The 9508-nt window shown below is 27.9% G+C and overlaps 1 protein-coding gene across 2 annotated transcripts; it reads left to right on the forward strand.

Annotated features, from left to right (window-relative positions):
* Positions 1-2968: 2968 nt before the first annotated feature.
* Positions 2969-8242, forward strand: LOC132947022 (max-like protein X). Of its 2 annotated transcripts, none has more exons than XM_061017200.1 (8): positions 2969-3236; positions 3338-3489; positions 3965-4024; positions 4113-4220; positions 5555-5766; positions 6068-6235; positions 6649-6762; positions 7884-8242. In XM_061017200.1, exons 3-8 carry the CDS (start codon positions 4009-4011, stop codon positions 7965-7967), a joined length of 702 nt encoding a protein of 233 aa, XP_060873183.1. In that variant the 5' UTR covers positions 2969-3236; positions 3338-3489; positions 3965-4008; the 3' UTR covers positions 7968-8242. The 2 variants fall into 2 exon arrangements, with proteins under 2 accessions (XP_060873183.1, XP_060873184.1); XM_061017201.1 differs by having other exon boundaries at positions 3338-3483.
* Positions 8243-9508: the final 1266 nt, after the last annotated feature.

The following is a 9508-nucleotide window of genomic DNA, read 5'->3' on the forward strand; positions in this document are numbered from 1 at the left end:
CCAATTTTCTAAAAGATAAGATAGGTACTATATGTTGAAATCGAAGCACTCCTTGTGGTAAAAATTTTGTTCACAGGATAAAAAAATTAAATAAATAAACATTATTATAACACCACTTTGCTCCGCTCGGAATCTAAAATAAATAACGGTTGTGGTTCTTATTTAGTTTCTATCCTTGGACCTTTAGTAATTTTCAGTACTTTCGTCTATCGCCGTCACAACATAATTTACTATTTTATATTGTAAGCAAAAATCAGTGCCAGACATGTTATTTGATTTTTTTCGTTACTATATTTTTATTTCTATTTAACGTTATAAATAAATAAATGTAATCATTTTTTTTTCAAATAATTGGGTATATCCAAATAATTATTTAACCATTCTGATATGATAACTATGAAATATAACGAACTCATTGGTCAGGTTATGATTATTGCAATTATCCTCGAGTCGACTGATTATGTTACGTTAGGCCAGGGCTTGCAAACGTTATAATAACGTTATATTTCACAATAAACGATTGAAATTTGTATACGTGATTATAACGAAAAGCGATATTAAAAAATAATTGAATTCCGCAAAACAAAACATAACGACTAACATATTATACTACGATGCTCAATCTACTTGTTTTTAACTGGGGGGACGGGGAAAAGAAATAATATGATACCAATTACTGCTGACGACGTATGTTGGTTGAGATTTGCCGACGAAGATGATGGGATGGCCGAGTTGACCGCCAACGTGAACGTGGTTGGCATGGGCCATCAGTACCACGAGTGGATTTCCATCAAGCGTTTGTAGTACGCTACATATTACTGCTCATTTCGACCCACATTTTAGGCGGAAAACCTGAATTTTTAGAAAAAAAACGCTCGACATCATTGTCCAACATTTTGTGGAAACGATATTTAAACTTATCAATTGCTTCTCAAAAATACGGATTTCTTCACTAAAAATGGTATTCATTTTAAATTTTCAATATAAACTATAAACTTTGAAGTATCTTTCGATTCTAAAGCACTTGACGTACTAAATCTCTACGTAATCGTAAATCGATAAGTGAACGGATCGGATCGTAGGCCGTGTTGCCCGGTTACCTATTTACTTCGTGCGCCGTTACACCACTACTCACCGACCGACCAGTGTGTTATGTGTGTGCGTGTGCTTAACAAATTGATGGACAGCTATAATAGTTAGGTAATATAAAAAATGGTAACTAAATTATAGTATTGATTACATCGGTGTTTTACTGATAAGCACAGCAATACATTATACAACAATATAACATATAATAATAATAAACACGGCTCTTGTCGAACAGAACAGAGTACCTATAACCTATAGTAAATAAATTTCCATGTGTTGCCGGTAACAATCTACAAAAATAATAATAGGATCTATCGTACTTCACAGCAACACAGAAATACATAACAATATTGTTGACTTACGTCTACAAGCATTAGTGAAGCACAGCTGGACAGTCTGGTCCCTATATACTATAAAAATGTAAAAGTGACAACAAGCAAAAGTATAAATCATACCTACACAGAGTACACAGCGCTTAGCGCACAATAAAACAATATAATTATAAATAATGAAAATGCGCGTTTGCGCTCACAAAAAATAACAGCAGTGTCCGCGGCTATTAGCACACACGGCAAGAAAATAACAATACAGCTAATAAGTAATATAATGTTTATAATATTTATACGACACGTCGCGATTTTAAAGACAGCGATTAGCGCTTGCTCTAAAAAATATAATATTATATAATTATAAAATGTGCGCCCGCACAATTTAATATACAATTGATAAGTAAAAAGAAACGGTGATTAGCGCCTAGACAATAATCAAAACTCAAAATTAAAATTAATTGTCCACGTCGACAGTGCAACGAACTAACGATAATCTTTGGGCGGCCGTGTTAATTAATCTGGTTGCAGCGAGACGGTGGCGGCTGATTTGTTGTGTGTGTGAGCCGGTCGGCGGCGAGATATAATATACAGAGTGTTTCAAAAGTCTTCATCCGATTACGAACTGATATAGTTCGTCAACGGTTAATCGCGAGATAGCGACCCGTGTATTAACGCTTGACTGATTAATAAAACTTACCTACTTTAAGAATATTATATTTTACATTATTTCACCTTTATATCTTCATTTTTTAAATAAATATAAATTTTTGAAATCGGATAAAGACTTTTGATACACTCTGTATATTGCGCTTACTCGGTCTTGGCGGCGAAAATAAGAGTACCTACCAGCCTAAAGATAAAAATATGTTCGTAAACTCGTAAAGTAAAAACCAATTCGTACATAAATATACCGGCACACCATATATGACAAATATACTAGATTTAATATGTCAATTTATGGGTCACATTAACGCTTACCTACTATACAATAAGACGCTATCGGAACACTTAAAAGTTAAAAGGTAGAGTAAAAATCGTTTACCTGAGTCTAGGACGCAATCGACAAACTCCGAAACCAGGGACTAGAACCGAACCTAAAATAACCGGTTCTGGAACTGAAATCTTCGAAATATTATGAACCGGAACCGGACCTTTTATAGACATCGGTAGTAGGTACCTAAATGAAAATGTTACTTTAATTGGACGTGGTTTATCTGTTTGAATGCGGCCGATGCGGATAGCTTTAATTAGTATTATGAATCAATTGAAATACCTAGATTTGATAACATTATTCACTTGAATAAATATGTCGTACTCACGGACTAAGATAAATACTCAATACGATTATCAGACCGGTTTGAATTTTCCTCTGCAGTATTATAAAAAATCAGATGATAATAATATTATGTCTTCGGTATTTATCTCCATAACATGTGATATGATAACATTAATTATGGTTATCATTAATATTATTTTCTATGGAGGTTATAATAGATAATATCAGTTTTCAACTTTACGTATATTCTAAAATGATAAGACAGCTACAAAAATATTATAGTATTGTAGTACTATTGTCCGATGTCCGAATTCAACACATTTGTCCGAAGTTTTCCAATTTTACGGTTGTAAACGTTTCATTTCCGACAGACAGTCATCACTCGACGAGGATTACATTAGCAATAATCCAATAGCAATTGATAAAAGGCCCAATCCATTTTCCGACGGACGGCTGTCGTGCTGCTCCGTTCTCTAAAAAAACACACCGTGTCGACGACGACGACGACGACAACGACAACGACGACGAAGACTCACGACTAGGTAGGTACCGATTAATGCAGCGCACGTAACATAATATATTATTATTTATTTTGTGAACGTTGTTTAAATGTTATAACTACCTACTCTTTAACCGTAATTAGGTACTATTTTCCTTCACATTTCTTCGCTGTCGGTTTCGGCAACATTCTCCACACGCCCACGGTAAGAGGAGAGACATCTTATACGAGTGACACAGTGAGTGAATCGCAGGTTGTCGTCACCAGCGGAATACCAGATAATCTCTCAGGTATTGGTAAGTGGCATATTTGTTTTATCTATAAACCTAATGACAGTGATTATTTAGCCGTTTATAGAATGCAATTAAGTTTTGTTTAATGTTTAGCAATTAAAAAAAAAAAATTAATAACTAATAGGTACCAAGAGTGATCTTGGCATTCATTTCTGCTACTATTAGTTATTCCTAGTGGCGGAAGATATATTTATATTTTCTCAATTCAATTCATTATAAAAAAAATATGACACATTACTATTTAATTTCTGTACAATACTTTATGTAGTGGTATACCTACAAAGGCTATTTAGTATAAATATTATAAGAGTTTGTTCACTAATCAACTGTTTAATTTTTACCCATTTTTTTTAGTCTGCTACTACCTTTCCTTAATAAGATAAATCAGACTCATAATAAATGACAAATATTTAAAACTGCTTTATGTAATAAGTTCATTAATAACAATATTTATGGGCATAATATTATTATTTTTTAGATAAATAAAATTATTTGATGCACTACAATCATTAAAAAGAAATCATGGATTCTATAGATAGTGAGTACGACATTGGTATTTTATACTAATTTAACCTAAAACTATATATTTTACTAATTATAATTAATGTACATTTTTACATTTTTAGACATGAAAGTTGAACCATCTAGTCCAATACAAAATACAAATCTATTTAGTCGATATAGTAGTGGAAGTTTCCTACATCCTGGACATCATAGTAGTATCAGTAGTCATGGTATGTATTTAAATAACAAGTCAACTTTGTAAGCGAGTTGTAAAATTAAGCCTATTTATTTTTATGTATTTATTAAATTTACAAATTTAAATTTCTAATAAATATTAAATATTTGTAATTTAATAACCTATGTACATTAGGTATTATATAAGATATTAGGTTCAAATATTTTACACTAAACCATTATTTACTTTGGCTGGGCTTCTTTTTATCTCTTATTATTATTAACTATGATTGTTGTTATAGACTCATATTTTAAATTCTGTTGAATATATTGGTATATTTGATGTGTTTTTTTTTTAAAAAAAATGTTTATTTGCGTCTATCATCACACCACAGTGTAAATGCTTAGATTTTCTTTAACAGCATCTTTTCTGATGGTAAATTGAATCTAGATGGTACTTTGGAGGGTCCAAAGTAAAAATTTCTCAGTAGTTTTCAAAAGCACGAGGAAAATTTTTACTTAAAATCAGTGTTTGACAAAATCAATTTTGGTTTTTGGTGTAACTCTGAAACAAATTACTGTAGATCTATACAATTTTCACTGGTTTTTTATATAAACAATTTCTATACATAATACAATTTTAAAAATATTTTGATTTGCTTTAAACTGTTTACGGACATTTTCAGTTTAAATTGTTTTAAATTATTTTTTCTATGAATGTCAATAAAATGCTATTTGTTGGGTAAAATAATCTTGAAAAATTAATGGTAGGCTCCTAAATATTGTTACAATGACAGTTGAAATATATTAAAAACACAGTCACAATTTTTCTTTTACAAGCATTTAAAGTTCAAATTTTGACTGAATACGTAAAAATCATGAAAATGTACAAATTATTTTGAGATAGATATTTATAAAAATTTTCTTTTTTAAATCTAAAATTTGAAAATTTAATTTAGGATTTCACATAGGTTTTAATCTAAGCATTTTTACTGTCGTAAAAGGTAATGACATATAAATACAAATTTCTATTGAAAATTAAAAAATTAAAAAAAACACATCATCGCTCAGCTCAGAATCAAAAATAATTTTGTAGTTAAACATTTACAAAATGTTCAACTTTTGTAGCTAAGGATTGAAAATGTAAGACATGGTTCTACCTAAATAGGTAAATAAATTACTTTATTCACAATAATATCATCAAATATACTTAGTTTTATATCATAGGCTGACTGACCGTCTACCTCAGAATCGTTTTTCATATACAATGATATTATACCATTGAATTCAAATTGAATACCATCCATTACAGAGACCCACTTATAAACTACTGTACAGCAGAGAGACATCCACTTGCCAACTTTTTTAATTTGTTTTTCTATATTCGTAGAAGATGATGACAGTGAAGACAAAGGTTCACCAAATAATTACACAGAAGGGCGACGAGAAGCTCATAGCCAATCTGAAAAAAAACGTCGCGACGCCATAAAAAAAGGCTATAATTGTTTACAAGATTTAGTTACAACTTGTCAGCAAACAGATAGCAGCGGTTACAAACTAAGCAAAGCAACAGTGTTACAGAAATCCATAGATGATATACAAGTAAATTTTAAACAATTAAAATTAAATTAAATTAAAAACTGACGATTGGAAGATTAAGAGAAAAAAAAATATACACAATGATTTTTTTTTTATATGTTAAGGTGATAAGGATAATTTTAATATTATTATATTATGTCACTATTATAATATTTTATGATAGTAAACAGTTATTTACCTGTTATAGGTAATATACAAGCCAAAATGTCTTAACCATACATATTTATTTCAAAGTATTCTTACTATGTAGTATAGTATGTATCAAATGTTTATTGAAATTTAAATATTACTTTTATTTTAATAGAATTCACTGTGGCAAAATAAAAAAAAAGAAAAAGAACGAAATGCTTTACGAAAAGAAGTTGATGCATTACGAATAATGCTAGCTAATTACGAACAAATAGTAAATGCTCAACAAATTTCAATGGGTCACGTTGATGCTAGAATACCCGATGAAGAAAAATTTCAAATGGTTATTATAGTTGTTTTAAATAGATATAAATACATTTGTTCCCTAAAATTTAATTTGTATGTATTTAACTAAAGATAAACTTACGCAAAATTAGTACCTAGACATTCTTTCAAATCACATCATTTAAATACCATTAAAATACAATGTGTTGGTTACCTCTGTGTTTCCAATTTGAACTTAAAATGTTAAATTGCTTTGCTTCACTATTAACAATTCCCCATGTGTTATCAATATAATCATTTAATCTTTATTATGATGGAATATTTAAAAGGTTTAGTTTGATTCTCTCTCCCTCTCTCTCTCTTTTGTTTTATTTCTTTATCTTAGTTTGTATGATAAATAAATAAATTCAATTTTTATGCCATCTAAGTATTATTATTATTTCTGAAGCTAATAAAAATTGCATTTTGTAGTTTCAGAAAATTATCGATGGATTGTTTTTTACATTTTGTGATATTAATGTAAAAAATTTTACTGAACTTTCTGCTTGCATGTTCAGTTGGCTTGAAGAACACTGTAAACCTCAGGTCAATATTTTTTACCTGACTTAAAAAGTATTTTTGATAGTCAAAAATAAAAAAAAATTAATAATATAATTTAACAATTAATAATATATAATCTCTGATGTATACTTACTGTATAATATAATAATATAGATATTAATAGGGCTGTTCGATTGTTTTGATTAATTGATTATTTTTTTAAAAGTAGTCGCAACCGATTAATCAAATTTTGATATACTGTACATTGTAAATCAATTGAGAAACTATAGTATAGAAAGTTGTCTCCAATATGTACCAAAAATAAAAGAAGTTTCTTTTTAAATGTTGTTTCTTGTTTGTTGAATATTGTATAAGCTATAAATATAAAACATTTATGATTTTTAGAACATGTAATTAATTAGTATTAGCAATTATTATAAAATAACTTACTAACTATATGTCTATAACTAACTATTAAGATATTTACTAAATAGATAAAGGTTTATTTTTATTTTAACACAAGTGCTCTGAGTTTTAGTCAAAAATGCATTTCTTATAACTACAAAATTAGTGCCCTTCTTCAAAAATTGTTAACCTATCATCAGTAGAGATTGTGTGGATAATAATATTATAGTGCGTAATTCTACTCTATATTACAGTTTTATTTATCATCATTCTAATCATCAAACAGAATAACCTGTATACTTTTTAGTATTTTAAAAGTAAATTAAATATTGATCTAACAATAAATCATTGTATTTGAGAAATATTAAATAAGGAAACCATAAACCTGGCAGTAAATACTTAATCCAGCTATACTTAAACTGGTAAACTTCTATCGATTGTATTTATCGATGTTTTATTGTTTTAATCGATTAATCTATTATTTTAATTCATTGGTAGGCCTTTAACTATTTCAAAAATCAAGCACGCTAGCAGTTCTTGAAGAATGTCTTTGATTAATCAAAACGTTTGATTATTTAAACTTTTGACAATCAACTGTGTATTATGACAATCGAACTGCCCTAATTAATACTATTTTGTATTAAATATTTTTATCTATAATTATGCTTCTATGGATGTTTGTATTTCATAAATTCATAATACATTTAATTAAGTGAATCTCTTTTATCAGTGAATGTACCTATTACTTATTCAATTTTCAGACATTACAAAATTTAATAGAAACTATTCTTGAAAAGGAACCTAAGAGTCATACAACTACATCATTCGACAAAACTTCACCATAAAGTATATTTCATTTCATTTATTTTATTTTTTACCAAGTATCAGATTATTATTGTAAAATGTTTAATTATATTAATGTAAAATGTTTAATTATATTAATATAAAAAATTTTTATAAATATAAATATTCTATTGATAGAACAGCTAGTAAATATTATTATTGTTTAAACATTTTGTGTATCAATGTATGTATACAGTTAAAATAATGAATTATAATTTTATGCTTGATATTGCATGCTACAGTGAACAATTATAAACATGTGTACCTACAATTTACCTTTTTCTGTTCATATATTTTATTGTCAAGCAGTTTTAATGTATAATAAAGTAAAAAAAACAATATTTTATATGCACATGCATACTATATAATTTAACCTCCAGAATGTCTACTTCCTAATTTAATCCCTAAAACTATGTTTACACTACGACTATAATAATGATAGCTGTTATGTGCCCTATTAAATATGTATAACATCGCGCACGTTTCTAATAGTGTGGCAATATAATTAATAATTAATAAAGCAATTAATATAAAATAGCATTCTGAGGTAATTTCAAAGAGCATGATGAACACTGTATATAATTAAATAGGTACTATTAAAATACGTAACAGTAAAAAAGTAAACAAACATTTTCAAAAAGTAGTAAAATTATATTACCACTTATGTATCGTTAGCACGCTTAATTAAGTACCCAGATACGGAAATAAAACAGATACACAAAATATTTAAGGAACAAACGTAATCAGAAGGATTAATAGATACATTAAAAACAATAGTAAAAACGAAAAATCCAGAATCTAGTTCACTAGACAAACTATTGGAAGTAGTAAAATAATATTATATATAATTCAGAAATAGGAAATTCTAGTTTTACTAGTTATATGAATGATTATTTAAATAACAGAAATAGTACATTCTACGAAACAAATGTAAACATTTTAAGCGATCGGGTACTAATACAGGATTAAAATATAGTTACAAAAATGATGAAACCTTTATTCCAAAATTTAAGCGATAAAATGTTTTACCACAGTATAATGGCATTGATCGTGTCGATAGATCACCAGAATGATACAATTTTATTAAAAAAGACGAACCGATAATATAGTAATAAATAATTGAATACAATTTCTAATAATTTGAGTTAAAGCAATAATTTTAGTTTAAACATTTAGAAGTAACAATTTACATACGTATAAGGTAAGCTAATATGTACACACAAAATCTCATAAAAAATGAATATAACATTTCATGACTCGCTGAATAATTTATAATCAGATAAAATTTAAACTATCTGTATTTTGCAATTAATTATCTTTGTGTGGCAGTTAATTATATTTATTATTATTATTTATTTTATTTTTTGATGCATTAATTGTTAACAAAAATAGTTATTAATTTTATTTGGTATCAACTTTTATAAACTTTTAATCTTTTGATGATAGTTGTAAACGTTTTTGATGATAGTTGCAACATGTTAAATATAATGGAAACTTTTCAGGTAATATTTTAGTAAAATTTATCCACATCATATTCACTCTC

The sequence above is a fragment of the Metopolophium dirhodum genome, chromosome 6 (genome assembly GCF_019925205.1).
Source record: "Metopolophium dirhodum isolate CAU chromosome 6, ASM1992520v1, whole genome shotgun sequence".
In the NCBI taxonomy this organism is placed as follows: Eukaryota; Metazoa; Arthropoda; class Insecta; order Hemiptera; family Aphididae; genus Metopolophium; species Metopolophium dirhodum.

Excerpts from the sequence above, each read along its gene's own strand:
- LOC132947022 (XM_061017200.1), top strand. Across the intron at positions 4,221-5,554 it reads TAGTAGTATCAGTAGTCATG|AAGATGATGACAGTGAAGAC; the intron begins GTATGTATTTAA and ends CTATATTCGTAG. Across the intron at positions 6,763-7,883 it reads AAGAACACTGTAAACCTCAG|ACATTACAAAATTTAATAGA; the intron begins GTCAATATTTTT and ends TTCAATTTTCAG.